This window comes from Phocoena phocoena, chromosome X (genome assembly GCF_963924675.1).
Source record: "Phocoena phocoena chromosome X, mPhoPho1.1, whole genome shotgun sequence".
Classification (NCBI taxonomy): Eukaryota; Metazoa; Chordata; class Mammalia; order Artiodactyla; family Phocoenidae; genus Phocoena; species Phocoena phocoena.
In genome coordinates this window covers 111,306,160-111,327,916 of record NC_089240.1, presented here as the reverse complement: position 1 = coordinate 111,327,916, position 21,757 = coordinate 111,306,160, and the positions used below count along the sequence as shown (strand labels likewise).

General features: G+C 40.6%; 1 protein-coding gene across 1 annotated transcript in view; it reads left to right on the top strand.

Moving 5' to 3' along the window:
• FRMD7 (FERM domain containing 7) overlaps positions 1-21,757 on the top strand; it is a 44,444-nt gene that overhangs the window by 19,918 nt on the left and 2,769 nt on the right. Inside the window, 9 exon segments of the mRNA XM_065900262.1 lie at positions 717-821; positions 1,620-1,662; positions 3,669-3,702; positions 6,546-6,643; positions 13,141-13,255; positions 13,475-13,622; positions 18,405-18,500; positions 19,873-20,036; positions 21,360-21,428. Coding sequence (XP_065756334.1) covers positions 717-821; positions 1,620-1,662; positions 3,669-3,702; positions 6,546-6,643; positions 13,141-13,255; positions 13,475-13,622; positions 18,405-18,500; positions 19,873-20,036; positions 21,360-21,428 — 872 coding nt within the window.

Below are 21,757 nucleotides of genomic sequence, written 5' to 3'. Positions count from 1 at the left end.
TGAGGTAAGCAAGAGTGTTTGGGAGCACGGAGGTTGCCCTTGGCTCCAAAGGTCTCCCGGGGAGTGGCATCTGAGCTGAGTAGGAGGAAGCCAAAGCAAAGAAAGGTGGGAAGGGCGTTCTGTGGAGAAGGAATGACATGAGCAGAGGCATGGAGACATGAATTTACTTGACATGTGGGGAAACATGAGCAGGCTGCGATTATTAGAATGGAAGGGGGAAGGGAAAGTGATGAGGCTGGAGGGGCAGGCAGGGCCACATGAGGGAAAGGGCCCAGCCTTCCTGCTAAGGAGTAGAGACTTTATCCTGAAGGGAGCCACTGAAGGATTTTAAGCAGGTCAGATTTGCATCTTGATTAAACTACCTGTCAATTTGGGGAAAATCTTTCAAATTGCCTGTGGGATGAATTGATGAAAGAATTCCACTGAAAGGGTAGATTTGCAGATCTAGCCATACGTAGTTAAGTGCAAGGCTGTCTTTTTCCAAGAGGGTTTGTCATTAATCTGAGGCTTTTTAAGAGGTACCGCTAAAACAATCTACAGATAGATGCATGTATTTGTGTGGAAAACTCAACAACATTTGGGAGGATACAGGGCCTGAAAACAGTGCTTAAAGGAAACTGAAGAGAGTCTAGTTGCTTCTACCCTTTACCCCACACTAGAGCAACAATATCAGCTTAGGATCGCAAACTGTGCTATGGTCTCTTTGTTTTGTTTAGCAAAAGTCATCCGGGAAGGCGCTGTTTAACCTGAGTTGCAGCCATCTAAATCTTGCTGAAAAGGAATATTTTGGATTAGAATTCTGTAGCCATTCTGGAAATAATGTAAGTTGGTTTCATTATAGGGTTCTTTGTGTCTAGAATTGCTTCTAAATGCAGCTTGCTGCTAGATATGCAGGGTTCAAACCCCCAACTGCAAAAGGAAAAACCATTTAAACCCTTGCAAAATGAGTGGATTTAATAACTATCTCCCCTCCTTGTCTATTAAAAGTCACCTCAGTTTGCCAAGCACAAACTCTTCCACCCTCTGCTCCTCTTTTGCCACTGTGTGAAGAGGTCTCTGTGCTTTATTCTGACTTTCCAGAGGCTGGACCTCAACCTCCAAACTGAAGACTCCTAACCTCACCAGTAGTATTCGGGAATGCTCCTTGCCTCTCTCTCATCCTAACATTCCCGATGTTCTGCCCGCTGTGTTCTGCCTTGGTGGATCTGTTATCTGGCTCCTTCCCAGAAAGCCTCATTATGATTATTAAGCTGGCATTTGGGGGCTGTAGGATTCAAATGTGGAGCCACGTGCCTTCATTAGTCTTTGTGGCAACTAATGAGCCTTGTATATGACACCTCTGTCATTCTCCTGAGGCAGGGGAGCAGTGACTCAAATGTCAACAGCAAAGAATTTATAGATCAACAATGTGCACTGTCATTGGGAAAATAGAATGCGACAGATTGAGTGTGGTGGAAGCACAGCATTTCTTTGACGTTGCTGTTTCTTACTATCTTTAGAAGTCTAAAGAGTCTTGATATTTGTTTGTTTCATGTTGACTTTAATCTGCTATCAAAAAAAACAAAAAAAACAATACTCAGTGCCATGTTCTACCAATTCTTTCATTAATGTTATTACAGGTCTGGTTGGAACTTCTGAAGTCCATTACAAAGCAAGTAAAAAGTAAGTATGGAAAATCACTTAAGGAATAGAATTCCCAGTTACAACTTGAAAATATTTCAACAATACCACACTGTTCCTCGCCTTAATATAAGCGGAGAAAAGGGCTTTGATGTATTATTTTAATCCTTCATCCATCCAGTAAATTTAGCAATTTAAAAAAATCATTTTAACTTTGCCTGAGATGAGGAAAATCAGGCTGCTGGATCTTTGAGTAAATTTCGAGAACCCTGGTAATGACAGCACTCTGTGGATTGGCTCTAGGAATACATCTCTGACTCTAGACCTGTAAATCTTCGAGCATCCTTGATGTCAAGCAGCAATGCCATTCACCTTCTTCCAGGAGGTCTTTCAGTTTAATCCCATCACAGACATTGAGCATCCATTTCAGGTCATATTTGAGTGCCTACTATGCATGAAATATTCCCCCGAACCCTATATGTCACAATCTAGTGTGGTGGTTCTCAAATTTCAGTGTGTATTAGGATCACGGGCCGGGAGGAGGGGGCAGTTCTTGTTAAAATGCATATTGCTGGGCCTCATCCCCAAGTTGGGGGCCAGCAACCTGCATTTTTAACAAATTCCATAGCTGCTTCCGCTGCAGGTGGATTTCAGTCCACACTTTGGGAAAGGCTGCTTCGTGTCACTTCCCCCTCCTGCTCTCTGCGTGTTGGTGTCTCCCACAGTTCTGTCTTTTCCCACTACGTATTGATAATCTGTCACATGATCCCAACAGCTTCCCAACTGACTCCCCCCAATCCATCATGTACACTACTCCCAAAGGGAACTATTGCAAATACAAACCTGACCACATCAGTCTCCTGCTTAGAAATGCTTCCATGACTCCCTATTGTCCTTAGAATAAAGTCCAAACTCTTTAACATGATCCTCAAAGCACCAGACTCTGCCTGCCTTTTCAGCCTTTACCTCTGCCTCTGACCACTTCATACTCCTACCTCTCCTAATTTGAACAAAACTAACTTCAGGTGTGGGCTTCTCAGATAACAACTATATTAGAATTTCAGATCAACAAAGACTAATTTCTTTGTATAAGTATGTCCCAAGCAATCATTGTATATCTGAAATTCAAATTTAACTGGGAGGCCTATATTTTTATCTGCTAAATCTGGCAGCCCTACTCAGATGTCAGCTCTTCCAGGAAGGCTTCCTTGACCTCCTCCAAACTCTTTTCTCCCTCTTGTTCTTACCCAGTACTCGGGGCTTATAACACTTTGTGGTTCTGTGATTGTCTGTCTGGGTGTCTGCCTCTTCTACCAACCTTTGAGTACTTAACTGTATTTTTATTTCCAGGAGCCTCTAGTACAATGCTTAGCGTACAATAGGCACGCAACATATATTTACTGAATCAATGGTGTTAATGCTGCGTGTGTGTATTTGCTTTTGATACAGAAAGCTTCTTATTTTCAAATGCAAGTAGGAGTGAAGGCAAGTAGGTATGTTTTCTTCATGTAGATTTTAAGATACACAGAGGCCTCAGTCCCTACTACTTCTAGTTCCCTTTATGAATCCTTGAGCCAGCTGATATTCACCTGCCTCTATAGCTGGGCCCTTCTCTCAGCCAGGAATGCAGAATCCCAAGTAGCAAGTGGTATATTTTTCTACATGGAACACTTCTTAAGAGAGGACACAGTAGGCCCCAAACGAGGCACATCTTTACAAAAAGAAACTCAAAGAAAGAGAAAGGAGGAAGAGGGGCAGGAGAACTTTCCCAACTGTTATCCACATAGAGGCACAATTCAAAAATAGCAACAGCTCACAAATGTGAAAAATTGAAATTTAAATGAAAAGTCTGTGAGAGGGAGTGATGGGGAGAGGAGGGAAGAGGAGAGGGGAGTGTGTGTGTGTGAGAGAGAGAGAGAGAGAGAGAGAGAGAGAGAGAGAGAAGCCCTGTAACTGTTGTGATGGACATTTAAATAAAACTTATGGAGATATTGTGTTTTAAGATCCTAAGGAGGTTGTTTTCAAATTTATGGTGAAATTTTTCCCAGTGGACCCTGGACATCTGCGAGAAGAGCTTACAAGGTATAGTACTTGCATGATGCATGATGTTACTTAATCATTATTCTCCATTTATCAGGGAATGGGCTTCAGCCTTCTTTGGAAGGCTTGGGTCTCAGTCACTCTCGGAGATCGTAAGAAGTTGGTGAGAAGGACGACCTGGCTGGTCCCCAGGGTTAATCTTCCAAAGGATAGGGACTTCAGGGAGAAGGAAGGGTGGTGTTCTTAAAGTGGTAACCAGCCTGGGTGCCCACTTGGGGGTTAAGCCATTAACTACTACAACAGTTAGAGTGTTTGCCTTCATTGCATCTGTGTTCTAATCAGAGGGCAGCTTGACTGAGAACGGTTGTGTGCACATGTGTGTGTGCACGTTTGTGTGTGTGTATATCCCATAGGTAGAAAGTGATGGTGACATACACTTATAAAACCTTTTTGAAAGTAGAAAAGTAAAAAATATAAAAAATAATTTAATAAATTATTTTGCATAATTATAAATTATTGATATTTTATTATAATTATTAATAATAATTATTAATAATTTATATAAGTAAAATATTTGTATACTTACAAAAAATTAAAAAGCTAAAAAGTATGAAACATTTTAAAGTATTTTTATATTTATAAAAATGCCCTTTAAAATGACCATGTAAACCTACTTCTTCAAAAATACTTTGTCAACATAACACTCCCCAAACCTTACTCTGCTTTCTAGACTTTAGACTCCAGACTTCTACACATAGAAGGAATGTAAGAGATAATCTAGTCCAGACCTTTTGGTTTACAGATGCAGAAACTGGTCCTGGGAACTAGAGTGACTTGATCAAGGTCACAGCGTGTTGGCAGTTATTCTACCTGAAATATTCCCCATCATGGTTCATGGCCAATTTTTCTTCACCCTTTTTGTAAAGTGGGGGGGGGGTTCTTTTCTGAGGGGTCTTTGTAGAAGTCACTTTAAAAAAGTCAGTCTCGGGCTTCCCTGGTGGCGCAGTGGTTGAGAGTCCGCCTGCCGATGCAGGGGATGCGGATTCATGCCCCAGTCCGGGAAGATCCCACATGCCGCGGAGCGGCTGGGCCCATGAGCCATGGCCGCTGAGCCTGCGCGTCCGGAGCCTGTGCTCCGCAACGGGAGAGGCCACAACAGTGAGAGGCCCACATACCGCAAAAAAAAAAAAAAAAAAAAAAAAAAAAGTCAGTCTCTCTCTCCCAATCCTCTCCAAATTTGTGAGTTGTAGGCCCTTTTCCCAGATAACTTGATGTCTTGGTATCTCTATCAGTTTGCCTTTGCTAACTCATTTCAGTCGAGTCTCAAATTGTAACCAATTTTGATGGAGATAAACTTTCTCTGGGAAAAAAAAAAGAATGAGAAAATCAATGTGATGATAAATGATTCATCAGCTGTTCAGAGGAAGGATTTGGTATTTGCAGCAGGCAGCTGCCTTCTTAACAGCAAGGAATGTGTCAAATGACAAGAAGGTTACTTTCTTTCTTGCTAGGAGTAAAATGAAATTCACGTCCCCTTTAGCAATTGAGGCTGATTATTCCCATTTACATCTATATTTGAAAGCAGGTAATGGCAACGGTTAGACTTCCTTTATTTTTTCCCCATTGGTCCATTTGAGAATACTTAACTGTAGTTGACTTTACAAGGATGCCTTGATTGGGGCCACTATGTGAGTTTCTCAGAGTGGTGTGCAAATATAACTTTTCTAATGAATCATTTCTAATCCATTAAGAGAGATCACAATTTGAAGGATTACAATGAATGGCTTTGTAAATTAAATAATCACCTACTAATTCACCTGTTTTTTCCCAGTCTGCATTTTCATCTATCACGTGCAATTAATTCTGGTTCACCACATTGCTGTCAAGTCTTAATTGGTTTAAAAAAAATCTAGATAGAACTTTATTCAGAAAATTACATCTTATTTAGGGAAATGCCCACAGTAGATAGTAAGTGTTTTAATATATAAAATAAAACTTTGGAACCAATTTTGAACCAAGAGGGAACATAGTCGGCAGTAGAATCTTAATTATACACATCTTTTCAAAAGTTGATTGCCTTTGATAAGGGCTTAAAAGTGTGGGACAAATGCCGTCTGTTTTGCAGAGTTCTGGATACCAATGTGTACTTTATGGGTCCCTGATTATCGGTAGGAAAAAGGGTAGTCTGGCTTCATTCCATTCAATATACAGTAATCCCATACCTGCTCTGTGCAAAGGGCTAGGCTGGGCTCTGGTGATATGGAAACGGTGGTCCAAGTGAAGGGGCAGAATCACGGCCTCAAGTTCTTGATTTCTGAAACACAGTCTTTTGGATAGGAGGCAGCCTAGAATTGAGAGGCAGACCTGAGGTCTTGCCACAGTTTCACTGTCTTGGGGTGATATGACTCTGCCCAAATCGCCTAACCTCTGTCTTTCCGTAATTGGAACATGTGGTGATGATGCCAGCCTTCTAAGTTGTTACGATAGTGAGTATTTGATAGCATTTTGTAAACAGAGCAGTACTGGCCTCCTGAGTAGGCTTATTCTTGCTGAATCTCCCTTTCTCTCTGGCTGGGTATGTGGCTTTGCTACGTGGCAGAAATCACCAGAGGATGGTTGGCCAACTCCCTCAAGTTGGCGGGAGGATTTGGCCGGGGTGATTCCTAATGGCTGTGAGGCCTGCTGAAATGCTGGATCAGCCGAGTTGTGGTCTAGTGCTGGTTAGGGGCCGAAGCAAAGCCTATGCATTACTCACCACCCCCAAGAGGCATCTCCCTGACTGGGGGCACCGTGTCTTTCTTGAAACATCTTGATCTGGGAGAAGGGAAATGCTTCTTTCTTGTTCCTGTTTCTTCCTCAAGAGATTTCCCCCCACTTCTTTGCAGGTATCTTTTTACTCTTCAAATAAAGAAGGATTTGGCTCTGGGAAGGCTTCCATGCAGTGACAACTGTACAGCGTTGATGATATCTCACATCTTACAATGTAAGTAGCAAATGTCGGCTTTGGGCCTATCAGCCAGCTAGAGAACCAAGCAAAGAGGTTGAGCACCCTCAACATCCCTATCATCATGTTAGCGCTTCTCTGTAGAGGAGAGAAAGCCTGGATGAGATATATAGAAATGGCAGGGTCCAGTAGAAAGAGGCTGGTTACTGTCGTCATTGAGATTTGGATTCAAATCCTGTTTGTACGTTCTAACTGTTGTAGCCTTGGGTGAAGTCCCCTCATCTGTCTTTGCCTGAGTTCCCTAGTCTTTAAAAGAGTGACAAGAATGCCTTCTCACAGAGCAGTTATGTAGATTAAAAGTAAATGCTGATTTTCTTCTATCTCAGTCTAACCTTGGCCTCCCACTGCCCCAGGCTTGCTCTCCAGGAGCTGGTCTGGACTAATCTGGGCATGGACTTTGCTAGGCAGGCCCCCACTCCCTCTGCTTGCCCCAGGATCCATTTCTGGTACGTGCTTTCTGCAGCACATTGTCACGTTTAATGTGATTCCCATGTTGCTCTTTATCATGATTCCAGAGAACAAAGCACAGAGTACAGCAGGTGGAGAGAGACTAAAAGGGAAAAAGGCCCCAGGCGTGTATTAGAGTTCCCCATATCCTAGCAGCCAAGTCCTTGGACTAGGCTGAGTAATGTAGGCAGGGAAAAGAGGCCCGGGGAACAGTGGGGCCTTTCCTGGGAGGGGGTGAAGCTGGGCACGTCAGGCTGCTCCTGTATCCCCGAGGGCAGGATTAAGGCAGCTGGAAATATTATCTCTTCTTCTAGGGCTGGCTGGACTTTCTCTCTCTTCTAGAGAGGCCGTCCAAGAATAGGCTGTTCCTTACTGTTCCTGAAGGATCATAACTTCATTTTTTTGTTTCAAAAGTTCATTTTTGACCTCTATCCATTGCCTTCCTGATAGTCCAGAAATGGTAGATTTCTGATTTCACTGGGAACTCCAGAATGAAGGGCTTGGATAGAGACAGTATATGAATCAGTGTTTACCAAGTGACTCATAAGTGAGACAGGATGAGAGCCCAGGATCTCAGGAAGGCAGTGAGACCAGTAGTTATCAGGGAAGGCTTATGGATGAGATGGCTTTTGCGCTGGGCCTTAAAGTGATGCATAGGAATTGGATATGTAATGATAAGCAGAGAAAGCAGAAAAGAAAAAAAGGTGATGGTACAAGAAGAAGTATATACAGAGGATGCAGCTCAAGTACAACTCGAGCATAGGGTCTGTTTAGGAGAGGTGGCAAAAAACTAAGCATCATTTTGAAGGGCCTTGAATGCCAAGGACACTAACTATATGTCCAGTAATTGTTCTTGCGGTGGGGTCGGGAGATGGGGTAAGGCAGGTGGAGAAAACAATATTGGAAGACTTATCCTTCTCCGTTAGCTGCCTGTTTAAGGCAGCAGTCAGAGGATTGGGGCTCCCCAGACAGCCTCTGATGGGGGAGCCCAATTTCATTCTTAATAGTTCAACATTATGGATTTGAGCATTCCCTAGTGGCCATTTCAGGCATAGCACAGAACACTTCAGCTTTTCTAGAGGATATTTTGTTTGTCAATAGAAGCTCTTTCCATAGAAAAAAAGCTAAGGTTTCAAGGAGTCAGCTCTTCACAATCCATCCAGGTAAGATTATTTCACTGGTTGCTAAGACAGTGTGCAGAACACAGCCAGGATACTCATTCGTTTGCTCATTTATTTATTCATCTAATATGTATGTTCTAGGCATTCAAGAACCTCCACATTCTGACCTCATCTGCTTAAATCTCTCTTACACGCCCCTCTGGCTCTAGCCAGACTCTTCCTCCCAAATACAGTTTGTACATTCCAAATGAAGCCTCCCTTTTATGAATGCCCTTAGTACAGTAACTCTTCTTTGTCATTCACTCAGCAAATTTTATTAAGTACCTACCACATGCCAGGTACTGGGAACATAGCAGTGAAATAAAAAGATCCTTGCTCTCGTGAAGCTCACATTTTGGCAGTGGAGGACAATCAGACCAAAATAAGGAAATATATAATGTAAGTTTGAAGGTGATAAGTGCACTGGAGAAAATAAAGTATGGAAGGGAGAGAGGGAAATTCGGGGGGTGGGTACTGAATTTTTAAATAAGGTGGTCAGGGTAGGCTTCACTGTGAAGGTGATAGTTAAACAAAACTTGAAGGAGGTAAAAGACCAAGCTATGCAGAAATCTGGTGGAAGGGAGTTCCAGGCAGAGAACATCCAGTGCAAAGGGCCTGAGGTAGGAGCATGCTGGGAGTATTCAAGAAACATTAAGCAGGCTTTGTGGATGGCTGAAACTGAGGGAGAGAGGGAGACGGTAATCATGGAGGGCCTTAAAAGCGTATTAAAGACCTAGGACATTACTCTAAATGTGATGGGAAGCCACTGTAGCATTTGAAACAGAGGAGTGAAATGATCTGAACTAGGTTTTAACTACATCATGTTGGCTGCTGTGGTGAAAACAGAAATTTGTAGCCATAGTGATCTAATGTACAGTTTAATGAATATAGACAATAATATTGTACTATAATTATGTAATGTGATAAATATTGCTACAATGGCAACCATATTGCAATCTATAAATGTATCAAAGTAACATACTATACACCTTAAATTGCTGCAATGTTATATGTCAAATTTATTCAATTTTTAAAAATGAGAGAAAATAGACTTTATGAGGGATGGTGGAAGTGGGGAGACAAGATAACAGACGAAAGCAGGAGAGAGAGAGATGATGGTAGTTTGGACCAGCGTGGTAACAGTGAAGGTGCTCACACCACATGCCGCCTTCTATCACTAATGATATTTACTCATTTGTATGTCATAGGTCTCTTCCTAGATTGTTATAGTCCTGCATGGAGAGAAAAAAGAAGCATGGTCTTATGTGTTTCTATGTTTTCCTTAGGGTCAACGTAAGGTCTCATGCTTAATACTTGTGCTTAATAAACAGAAAGATTGGTATGTGTGTGTGTGTGTGTGTGTGTGTGTGTGTGTGTGTGTGTGTTTAATTTATTTTTTAAAACAGCTCTATTGGGCTTCCCTGGTGGCGCAGTGGTTGGGAGTCCGCCTGCCGATGCGGGGGACGCGGGTTCGTGCCCCGGTCCGGGGTGATCCCGCGTGCCGCGGAGCGGCTGGGCCCGTGAGCCATGGCCGCTGGGCCTGGGCGTCCGGAGCCTGTGCCGCGACGGGGGAGGCCACGGTGGTGAGAGGCCCGCGTACCGCAAAAAAAAAAAAAAACAGCTCTATTGTGGTATAATGTGCATACCATAAAATTCACTCATTTTAAGTCTGTAACTCAATGGTTTTTAGTAAATTTACAGAGTTGTGCAACCATTACCACAACCCAGTTTTCAAACATTTCCATCATGCCAAAAGAGCTCTCTCATGCCCATTGGCAGTCACTCAACCACTAATTTAATTTCTGTTTCTATAGATTTGCCTTTTCTGGACATTTCATGTAATAGGAATGATAAAATATGTGGTCTTTTGTATCTGGCTTTTTTCATTCAACACAATGTTTTTGAAATTCATGCATGTTGTAACATGAATCACAGCAGTTTGTTCCTTTCTATTGCTGAGTAGTATTCCATTTTATGGGTATACCACATTTTATTTATCTATTTACTTGGCCAGGGACATTTGGATTGTTTCCAGTTTAGCTATTATGAATAATGTTATGAATATTCATGTACAAGTCTTTGTGTGGACACATGTTTTCATCTCTCTTTAGATTTCCAGGAATGTAATTGTTTTGTCTTAAGGTAAATTTGTGTTTAACATTTTAAGAAACTGACAAACTGTTCACCAAATTGTTACAATAAAACCAGAAATGTATGAGGTTTCCAATTTCTCCACATCTTCACTAAAATTTGGTATTGTCTATCTTTGTGATTATGGTCATTCTAGTGCAATGAATCTCATTGCAATTATAATTAACATTTTCCTAATGACTAATGATGTTGAGCACCTTCTCATCTGTTTATTAACCATTCCCATGTTTTCTTTGGTAAAATGCGTATTCAAATTTTTGCCAATTTTAAAATGGGTTGTCTTATCGAATTTTAAGAGAGTTTTATATATTCTTATTAAAAATCCTTTATGAGATATATAATTTGTGAAATTTTCTTCCAATCTGTGGCTTGACTTTTCATTTTCTTTGTGTGTGTGTGTGCTCTTTTTTTAAATTGAAGTATAGTTGATTTACAATGTTGTGTTAGTTTCAGGTGTACAGCAAGTGATTCATATATATATATATATATATATATATAGACTGACTGACTAGAATCACCAGTAGAATGTTGGATAGAAGTGGCAAGAGCAGACATCCCTGTCTTGTCCCTGGTCTTAGGGGAAAGCACTCAGTTTCTCACCATTTAGTATTATTATGATGTTAGCTGTAGGTTTTCCAACTTTATCGGGTTGAAGAAGTTCCCTTCAATTTTTTGTTTGTTGAATGTTTTTACCATGAATCGGTGTTGGATTTTGCCCAATGTTTTTTCTGCATCTATTGATATGATAATGTATTTTTTTGTCCTTTATTCTATTAACATAGCATATTACATTAATTAACCTTCACGTGTTGAACTGATCTTGCACTCCTGGGATAAATCCCACTTGGTCATGATGTATAATTCTTTTTTATATGTTGCTGGATTCAGTTTACTGGTATTTTGTTGAGGATTTTTGCCTCTGTATTCATGAGAGATATTAATCTGTAGTTTTCTTGTGATGTCTGTGTCTGATTTTGGTATCAGAGTAATACTGGCCTCATGAATGAGTTGGTAAATGTTCCTTACTCTATTTTCTGGAAGAGTTTGTGAAAAATTGGTATTTGTATCTTATCTGAATATTTGATAGCATTAACTAGTGAAACCATATGGGTGGGCCTGATTAAGTTTTAATGAGATTTGTACATTTATCAATTTGGGGAAAAAATAAATAGATAAAAGAGCCATTGATTTGGTCTTTTTAAGAAAGCTTGTTATATAAAGATTTTCATTCTAATGTGGTTTTGAAATATATAAATACACTTCACCTATCTAAAAATGAGCATGCCATCTGTCTAAAATACAATAGAAAACCAAGCCAAAAGAGAAAATAACTTTCTAGTACTCAAAACTGATGCCCCCATGTCCATGAATTTTACTCAATAGGAGAGCACCACATGATTCCATGGAGAGTCTATTTACTCTTATAATTCATAAAATGCTAACAGGTTTGGATATCTGCATTCCTCTTTTTTCATGTTAAAATGTGAATTTTAATTGTAAAAATTGTTTTGGGTGCCCATTTTATGGTAGATTAGAAGTCACAATTTGGAACCAAGTAGAGACTTCTTCAGGGGAAGTCAATGACCAGGAAGTGATTCCTATTAATCTGACAGAGAGGGAAAAGGCATAATAATTATAAAGAACACACAAGAATTCAAAAATCCAAACAGTTTCAAGCCATTTACTGTAGGGACAGATAATCCTATATACCTCAACTGCCTTTGTAGGCACAGTGCTATAATAGATGTTTATAACAATAAATTGGATACATCTAGAATAGATTATGAGCAGGGATAAACTTCCAGTGATTTGGAAAAGTGAGAATAATTTCCAGAATTATTCACTGACTGGGGATTCCATATAGCAGGGTTTTACTAGATTCCCAATGTACAGAGTGATGAATGGCTGTGACTGGCTTGCATTGAGGTTGGCATTTGTATTCTCCTTTCTTAATAATGCCTGATCAAGGCAGAGGGAGGCTAGGGGGCTGAATTAGTTTGCTAGGGCTACCATAACAAAATACAACAGACTAGGTGACTTAAAGGACAGAAATTTATTTTCTCACACTTCTGGAGGCTAGACATCCAAGATTGAAGTGTCAGCAGGTTTGGTTTCTTCTGAGGTCTCTCTCATTGGCTTGCAGATAGCTGCCTTCCTGATGAGTCCTCACCCAGTCTTTCCTCTGTGTACCTGCATTTCTGGTGCCTGGTGTCCAAATTTCCTCTTCTTATAAGGATACCAATCAGATTGGATTAGGGCCCACTCTACTGCCTCATTTTTAAAATAATCACTCCTTTATAGGCCTTGTCTCTAAACACAGTCACATTCTGAGGTACTGGGGGTTAGGACTTCAATATATGAATTTGAGAGGGAGGTCACAGTTCAACTCATAACAGGGACTGATCAGAAGTAGAAGAGATCATAAACAGAATGTGGGAGAAGAAAATAAGAAAATATTCATCTATGATCCTGGAGCCTTTAAGACCTACACTGTGTCTGTGACTTCATAGCAACCCACTGCTTCTTATTTGAAGAAGAACCAGTTAGTTCCTCCCCCACCACCCATATCCTGAAACAAATATACATATGTTCAGGAGGTCTAGGGCTGCACTGGCTGCAAAGAAAGGGCTGTTTGCGGGAGGTCAGAGGGTCTGCTGGGTGCCTCACTGCTTAACTCATCAATGGTAATGTAAAAAACGTCACTTTACTGTCATGCAGCAGAACTGGGAGACTTTCATGAAGAAACAGATAGGAAATATTTGGCACAAACCCGGTACTTACCGAACCAAGACGATTTAGAGAGCAAGATCGTGCACTTCCATCAGCAGCACATGTAAGTACTTTCCCTGGCATCTGCTTCCGCCTGTTCTGCTGGCAGGGAAGACTGAAGCTGAGGACAGACTCTTAAAAGCAAGCCTTTAAGTCAGAGAAACTTCAGGCTCAAGAAAACAGAGTTCCCCTTCGAGCTCTCGGGGTAGAGGTGTCATTCTTTTTTTTTTTAGGCGTCATTCTTGCTGGATTTATTAGGCTCATAAATTCTTTCCCCTTGCAGTGGCAGGAGCCCAGCTGAATCTGACATTTTGCTACTGGACATAGCGAGGAAGCTGGACATGTACGGCATCAGGCCGCACCCTGCCAGTGATGGTGAAGGGATGCAGATCCAACTGGCTGTTGCTCACATGGGCATACTGGTGTTACGGGTAACAGCTCTTTTCCTTTAAAGTCTTCAGTTTTGGGTGTTATCTTGGCTCAAACTTGAATGTCCATTCTCAAGGTGACCCCACCCCTCAGTCTTACCACCAGCAAGGAAGGGAGGCAGTGCTTGGAAGAGTTTAGGGTAAGTCTCCTCCCCTTGATGTGCTTTGCTTCCATTTGCAGTCTGGAGCTGACTGCTTTGATTCTCAGGAGCTCACACATTAGATCAGGCCAGCATGGTGAAGAGATGAAGTCAAGAGGCTCTTTGGAACTTTTAGACCCTAAATAAGAATACAGGTTTTTGGCATCCTAAAAGCTTAGGCTGTGACATAAAGTGCATTCAGCCTGTCCAAATCCACCAGAAACAACCTGAAGGGTTGTTCTCATTCAGTTAGCAGTTTTGTTGGAGGTGCCCAGTGCCAGCTAGTAGGGAATTAGTGCCCAACCCTGAAAGCAATGGTTGATGTTTACTGACTCATCCTTTTCCCAGGACTCTGTTTTCCAGAGAGGGCTCTCTCCATCACCATTAATCCTCACTCCTTAGAATGTGGCCAGAACATATTTTTCAACAGTTTTTCAGTCTTTTTGGGCTTCTTATATCTGTGAGCATTCAATGAATTTAGATCTAAGTTAAGGTTTAAGAAGCTTCAGAATGATAGGCAGATACCTAGACAGGTTTTGGAATGAATCACCTGTGACAAAGAAAGGGGTGGCTTCAGACCCACTGACCCTCAGGACCGAATTAGAGCACTGAAATAAGTCACAAAGCACATCAGGTACAGACTTGGCAACAAGAATCTTAACCTTCTAATTTATATGGTTATAAACTTTACAGCACGAGAGCCACACTGACGGACAAAAGACCCAATGGATCACAGGCACACCTGTTCACCCAGGAGGGAATTTTTACCCAGTCCACTCAAACCCTGATTCTTTTTTATTTTTTTTTTTTAGATAAGCAACAAAGATATATTATACAGCTCAGGGAAACATATCCATTATCTTGTAATAACATTTTTAAATTTTATATTGGAGTAGAGTTCATCAACAATGTTGTGTTAGTTTCAGGTATACAGCAAAGTGATTCAGTTATACATATACATGTATCTATTCTTTTTTTATTAATCTTTTAAAACATCTTTATTGGAGTATAATTGCTTTATGATGGTTGTTAGTTTATGCTTTATAACAAAGTGAATCAGCTATACATATACATATATCTCCATATCTCCTCCCTGTTGAGTCTCCCTCCCACCCTCCCTATCCCACCCCTCTAGGTGGTCACAAAGCACCGAGGTGATCTCCCTGTGCTATGTGGCTGCTTCCCACCAGCTATCTATTTTACATTTGGTAGTATATATAAGTTCATGTCACTCTCTCACTTCATCCCACCTTCCCCTTTCCCCTCCCCGTGTCCTCAAGTCCATTCTCTACATCTGCGTCTTTATTCCTGTTCTGACCCTAGGTTCTTCAGAACCTTTTTTTTTTTTTTAGATTCCATATCTATGTGTTAGCATACAGCACTTGTTTTTCTCTTTCTGACTTACTTCACTCTGTATGACAGACTCTATGTCCATCCGCTTCACTACAAATAACTCAATTTTGTTTCTTTTAATGGCTGAGTAATATTCCATTGTATATATATGCCACATCTTCTTTATCCATTCATCTATCGATGGACACTTAGGTTGCTTCCATGTCCTGGCTATTGTAAATAGTGCTGCAATGAACATTGTGGTAGATGGCTCTATTTGAATTATGGTTTTCTCAGGGTATATGCCCAGTAGTGGGATTGCTGGGTCATATGGTAGTTCTATTTTTAGTTTTCTAAGGAACTTCCATACTGTTCTCCATAGTGGCTGTATCAGTTTACACTCCCACCAACAGTGTAAGAGGGTTCCCTTTTCTCCACACCCTCTCCAGCATTTATTGTTTGTAGATGTTTTGATGATGGCCATTCTGACTGGTGTGAGATGATATCTCATTGTAGTTTTGATTTGCATTTCTCTAATGATTAGTGATATTGATCATCCTTTCATGTGTTTGTTGGCACTCTGTATATCTTCTTTGGAGAAATGTCTATTTAGGTCTTCTGCCCATTTTTGCATTGGGTTGTTTGTTCTCTTGATATTGAGCTGCATGAGCTGCTTGTAAATTTTGGAGATTAATCCTTTGTCAGTTGCTTCATTTGCAAATATTTTCTCCCATTCTGAGGGTTGTCTTTTCATCTTGTTTATGTTTTCCTTTGCTGTGAAAAAGCTTTGAAGTTTTATTAGGTCCCGTTTGTTTGTATTTATTTCCATTTCTCTAGGAGGTGGGTCACAAAGGATCTTGCTGTGATTTATGTCATAGAGTGTTCTGCCTATGTTTTCCTCTAAGAGTTTGATAGTGTCTGGCCTTACATTTAGGTCTTTAATCCATTTTGAGCTTATTTTTGTGTATGGCGTTAGGGAGTGTTCTAATTTCATTCTTTTACATGTACCTGTCCAGTTTTCCAAGCACCACTTATTGAAGAGGCTGTCTTTTCTCCATTGCTTATTCTTGCCTCCTTTATCAAAGATAAGGTGACCATAAGTGTGGGGGTTTATCTCTAGGCTTTCTATCCTGTTCCATTGATCTATAATTCTGTTTTTGTGCCAGTACCATACTGTCTTGATTACTGTACCTTTGTAGTATAGTCTGAAGTCCAGGAGCCTGCTTCCTCCAGCTCCATTTTTCTTTCTCAAGATTGCTTTCATGTATCTATTCTTGCTAACCCTGATTCTTGCTATTTCCTATTGCATGAGAGAAAATGGGAAGGGTATGAGAGCAAGACCGTCATGTTAGTTGTGATCTCTTTCATTGTGAATACTTCTGTGGACATTTGGGAACAACATAGATGGTCTATTTTGTCCTACCTGAAATCCAGTCAAAGAGTATTTATGTATTGAGTATCCTTTATCTGTTCTTCATTGTACTATTCTTTCTTTAACAAAAAACAGCTTTATTTAGCTATAATTTGCATAACATAAAAGTCATCTGTTTTAATGGTACAATTCAATGAGTTTGAGTATATTTATAGTTGGGCAGCAATCCATTCATCCTTCTATCAGTATATTTATTGTACATCCACTCTGTGTCAGGTACTAGAGCTGCAGAGGTAAACAGGCATGACCCTGACTTAAATTCTAATAGGAACGTAAATTCCCATAGGAGGAAGACAGGCAATTAAACAAGTAATTACAAACAAATGTGATGTGCTTTGTGCTAGAGGAAGCACAGGATGCTAAGGTAACACATGTGAAAGGGACTTAACATTTAAGCAAGACCTGAGGAAATTATCCAGACCAATGGGATATGATTGGCTGATGAAGGAGGGTGTTCCAGGGAAAGGGCACACAGGCAAAGGCCCTGAGAAGGATAAAGGATGACATAATCAAGAAACTAACATTAAGCATGACATATGGCTCCTGTCATTACGATAATCACAATTTATTTTGAACGACCAGAGAAATAACGATCAATATCAGACAATGAGTAATCAAAAGCTAATCTATCACATTTACTTTAGTTGCAGAAGTAGTATACCCAACAAAATAATGTGGTTACCTGTAGACAGTGGTTAGATGGGGACAGAGGTAGGAGTGATAGTGGTGGGCATGAGACTTCTCAATATATTTATTTTTGTGCCCCCTTTGATTTTTGGACTATGTGAACAAACAAACAAGAGAGTTAAACTGTTTGAGTAGTCCAGGAGACCTAAAGGAGTTCAGAGGAGTTAGAAATGGGTGTAGGCTATGGCAATGATATGGAATATCCTAGAGGAGGTGCTAGTCATTCTGGGTAAGGAGAATGAGGAGACCTATGGGAGGGAAGGTACAGAGTAGGATGGAAAGGTGTTTTCTGGGAGCAGTGAGATCAAAGTTATAGTCAATATAGTTGGGGCAAAAAACTCAAGCCAAAAGAGTTTAGAGTTGATGTAGGTGGTGCAGAGCTATTGAAGGGGTTTGAGTAAATGAGGTGGCAGAATAAATGGGATTTTTTTTTAAAGCAGTTGAATTTGGAAACCTGGGAAGGGGGTGAGATTAGAGGAGCTATTGCAGTTCAGGTTTCCCCTGCTATTTGAAAGTAGATTATTCCTATGAAACCTTTCCTAGCTGAAAGAGTGTAAAGTGAAGAAGCATTACCTGAGGACACATTTTGCTAATGGGTGCACAAAATAAATCTAGATAAAGTACCGATGTACAGTTCAAAGCTATGGTGGCTTGATGCTGAGCTGCCGAGCAGAGTGTAGTTCCTGGGGAAGGAGCTTAAGAGGTGCCACTCTCACTGCTCAGGGTGTGTGCTGGCTCTATAACAGCTCACTGCAAAACAAATGCTGATTTTTATTTTCTCCTTTTTTGGAGTAAAATCAAAAATCCTCTTTGGATTTCTTTCAGTTAGCAAAAACTTGTAATAATGTGGGTCTTTCGTAAAAGCGAAGTAAAAGCGAAGTGGCATAAAGTGAACTTTCGAAAAGTGGGGTATACCCGGATACCTGCAATCTTTTTCTACTGTGATCCCCTATCCTGGTTAGAAACTTTTGCCAGGCATGCCCCTTCTTACTTGCATTTCAGAGCAGGCTTGTGTTCCACCTGGAATGCCTTCTTTGGCCATAGCTTCTATCTAGTACAACTGGATCAGTCTGTGCTAGAGATAGATCAAGGATAGTCCTGTTCATGAAGTGCATTTTCCAACAGGTTTGCATTGTCTTACAAACCAGCTTGTGCTGAAATTCATCCTGAAATTTGTCATGTGTTTCATCATAGGGAAATACAAAGATAAATACTTTCAACTGGGCTAAAATCCGCAAGTTGAGTTTTAAGAGAAAACATTTTCTCATCAAACTTCATGCCAACATCTTGGTAAGTAGCTTTTGAATAACTTCTTTTACTTTCTACTCACTTGAGATTTCTTGGTTGTTTCTGCAAATGGTTTGATTGTGAGTGATGAAATCTGCCTGGCCCTGACCAATAATATTCTCCCTCTTTTGCCTCTATATAAATAAACCAGAGCTTTAGTCATATTTTTACTAAAGGTAAAACACTAAGAAATCCTATTGGCAGTTCAAAATGAATAAAGTAATAGGAAAATGGGGTGGCTGGGATGAAAGACAAGTCTCCTTAGAAACCATTTTTCAGGGATTTGGTAAGTCAAATGAAAGAGCCCAGATCTAAGACTGTGGACATATTAATTCAACGTTATTTGCTTCCTTTTATAAAGCATTTTCATCTTCTTTCCTTAAGCAAAAATAATTGAACACCTACTACATGCCAAATAATTGAATACCTACTCTGTCCCAAAGCAGGATGTGGGGAGTGGGTATATATTAAGCAAAAGAAGCAACTATTGGGCAAGGCTGCATTGTACAGGGTGGGACAAAGGGGCTAGAAATAATTTTTTATGACTATAAAGGAAATTAAAAATATGTATCAACTACATTTTTGACCTACAGATAATTCAGTAGTTTGGGCTTCATTCTCTGAACCTTAGCCTTAGATAAAAGTGTTCATTTGAGCAGTTCAGAAGACTGAATCCAGTGCAAAGCTTGTGACGAATCCCAGGGCTGCATCCAGGGACCTGGAGAGGAATGAGAGAAGGGGAGCAGCAAAGTGGACTGCACACGTGCATGGGCAAATGGGGGTATATAGTGAGTCAGGAGATGGGGCAACCTTGCACTTTAGGTCTGGAAGACTAAGCTCCCCTACAGCCGATTAGAATACGCTAAATGAGCAGCACAGAGCATCATAGAACAAGGCAGCATAAAGAGGGAGAATGTTTCTAGCTGGTGTGTTAAAAAGACTCATGTATATACAATCATTCTATAAAGGCTACCATTTGTAAGAAAGATCTCCTCCTCCCTCCCCTTTTCCTGTTGGTCATTTATAACTTCTTGTCACTTTGAAAGGATGTCCTTTGATGTTCATTTTAACCTAATTTACAGCTTCATAAATATGTTCCTGGCAGAGAAGAGGGGGTAAAAAAGCGTGTGAGGTGAGGAGGGTGTGCAGAGCAAGATTTGCTTCTTAGAGAAGGTTCTGTTTTTGAGCAGTGGCCCTGTCTGTTCCTTGGAAGTTTGCCAATCATTTGGTTTCAGTAGGTGTGAAGCCGAAGGGAGCCAAGTGGAAAATCAGAAGCTGGATGGGCCCCTGGACCAATAGTTTAGAAGGCGTTGGGATTTGAAGGTCTTTGATATTCTTGAAGGATGTTTTGCTTGATAGAAATTGGTTTATACAGGTGTTGTGCAAGGATACCTTGGAGTTCACCATGGCCAGCCGAGATGCCTGCAAGGCTTTCTGGAAGACTTGTGTGGAGTACCATGCTTTCTTCAGACTTTCTGAAGAGCCCAAATCAAAGCCCAAAACCCTACTCTGCAGCAAGGGTTCCAGTTTCCGCTACAGGTAATTAAATATTGCACACAGGCAAACTAAACACACAACTTCTTTTCAATAGCATGGAAGGCAGTAGGAGGAGCTTGAATTCTAGAAGCAATAAAGAATCCATTTCAATCACATAAAGGATGATGCTCTTTACTGCTCATTCTCTGTGTGACTCATTAAGTCAATATTTCCTAACAGGGAGGTAGGGGCAGGTGTACACCCCACTTAAGAGGTTAGATCAGAATTTCTGCAAGGATAAGGGGGCATATGCCGTTTGAGAAAACGTAGTCAATGAACCTACTGTTTTCCTTACGTGCAACTTACATGCTAGCCATAGGAAGGACAGCTCAACAACATCCTTTTGGTGGTAGTTAGGAGAAAGATAGGGTGAGAAAGCACTGCAGGGGCTAAGGGATTTGAGAGGCTGAACAATATTGTAGTGGAGGCTCCTTACTACACGTTAACACCTTGGAGGAAAGGAAGCGAGGTCAAAATAAGAACTTGTTTTTACTTGATCCCACCAGCCTAGGAGTTCTTTGGAAGACGCTTTCAAACTCTTAGCTAAGATAAAAAATTCGAATCCAGTGCTTCCTGTGAAGGATTTTTCAAGTAGTAGAAGCCTGCCCCAGTAAAAAGTGAGATTTTTACAATGTATATATATTTTATGGACTCTTTCCAAAATGTATTCTACAAATCCCTGCCTTTTTAAACAGATGATACTGAGGATATTTGTCCCTTTTCTTAATGACCTATTATAAACATCACTTATTATCCTCTGCTGGCAGCTGTAGTGCAGTGGCAGCCTCAGGGCGGGGGAGGCATGTCAGACCCTGCACCACAGTGATAAATGGCCCAGACTTTTTGGATTTTATTATGTTAGTGATTTCTTTTTTGGCTCTTGTGTTTCTCCCAGCAATCAGCTGGCTTTCTTTGCTAGTGTATGTCTGACTGGAGCAACCTTCTTCTACTGTTTAGTTAGCTGTTTTTCTCCTGTCATGGATTGGGAGACCAGACAAATAGCCTCATTAGAAACTATGTGTAAATTTGGAGGAAGGGGAAAGGCCTTTAAAGGAAAGTATATTCGTTTTCAAGGCCAGAATTTGTAACTGCTATATAGCGCTGTTCAGAAGCGTTTAAAAATTTCTGGGTTCTGAATAGTTGAGGTTGCTCTGCCAGATCCTCGGATAAATGGGTATATTATTAATGTGATGGTCAGAGATTCACGACATATGTCATTCATCCAGAATCTTTCGATTTCAACAATAAATGACACTTTTGAGTTTTAGTTAGCCTACTGGGTTACAAAGGGCATTCATAAAATTGTTTATCTTGATTTTATAATAGCGGAAGAACCCAAAGGCAACTTTTGGAATATGGGAAAAAGGGGAGTTTGAAGAGCTTGCCATTTGAAAGGTACATGGTTTTGTTTCTCTTTGTCACGTTGATTTTTTCTTTTTTAACATCTTTATTGGAGTATAATTGCTTTACAATGGTGTGTTAGTTTCTGCTTTATAACAAAGTGAATCAGTTATACATATACATATGTCCCCATATCTCTTCCCTCTTGCGTCTCCCTCCCTCCCACCCTCCCTATCCCACCCCTCTAGGTGGTCACAAAGCACCGAGCTGCTCTCCCTGTGTTATCTGGTTGCTTCCCACTTGTCACATTGATTTTTAAGTTGAATTTAGAGATTTATAGGGATCCTGTACTCACATGAATACTATTTCAATTCCTTCTCTGT